At 56.0% G+C, this 588-nt stretch overlaps 1 protein-coding gene across 1 annotated transcript; it reads right to left on the bottom strand.

Annotated features, from left to right (window-relative positions):
• Positions 1 to 202: 202 nt before the first annotated feature.
• H310_11312 (hypothetical protein) lies at positions 203 to 451 on the bottom strand (the record flags this gene model as incomplete). The annotated part of the gene is made up of 1 exon (XM_008877921.1): positions 203 to 451. The coding sequence occupies one exon, from the start codon at positions 449 to 451 to the stop codon at positions 203 to 205; it is 249 nt and encodes an 82-aa protein (XP_008876143.1).
• Positions 452 to 588: the final 137 nt, after the last annotated feature.

Raw genomic sequence — 588 nt, 5'->3', positions numbered from 1 at the left:
TACACTTCAGACAGCCACCGCCGGACCGTCTTCCTGGTGTTGCTTCAGTCATCGGGGCTGCCACCTGTGCCTTCGGCGGCGGCTGCGCGACTGCGCGGCTGCCGGAGTCTGCTTGGTCAGCCTTCGGAGCTTCCGGCTTCACACAAGGCTTTAACTCTTTCTCGTAGCCAACGAATCACTCGTGGCCGATCGCGAATTCACGCTACCAGTGCACGAAACGATACACGTCTTTCTTTAAGGGCTTGTTCCGGGGCAGAGCAATCTGCTCCGCAACCACCCGGTACAGTGACGCCGACTTAATGGCGTCCTGGATGATCTTCACGATCGCTTGGCTCTCTTCCTTCACCACCCATTCTTGGCGATACTGGCTCCAGAATCCGACTAATCCGGGGTCTACGTCCCGCATGGACAAATCAAACAGCAAAGCGGGTTTGATGAGTTTCTTCAGCATCTCCAACGCACGCGAGTTCACCACGTAACCTTGCTTGAACCACGCGATTCACTCAGTCTCAGATACGCCGTCACGGTCCTTATATAGGTCCCACTCGGCGATACGTTGTTTCGTCATCGGCTCAATACACGCTCCCA

This window comes from Aphanomyces invadans (assembly GCF_000520115.1).
Source record: "Aphanomyces invadans strain NJM9701 unplaced genomic scaffold supercont1.30, whole genome shotgun sequence".
Lineage (NCBI taxonomy): Eukaryota > Oomycota > Saprolegniomycetes > Saprolegniales > Verrucalvaceae > Aphanomyces > Aphanomyces invadans.
This window is presented reverse-complemented; position numbering and strand designations above follow the sequence as displayed.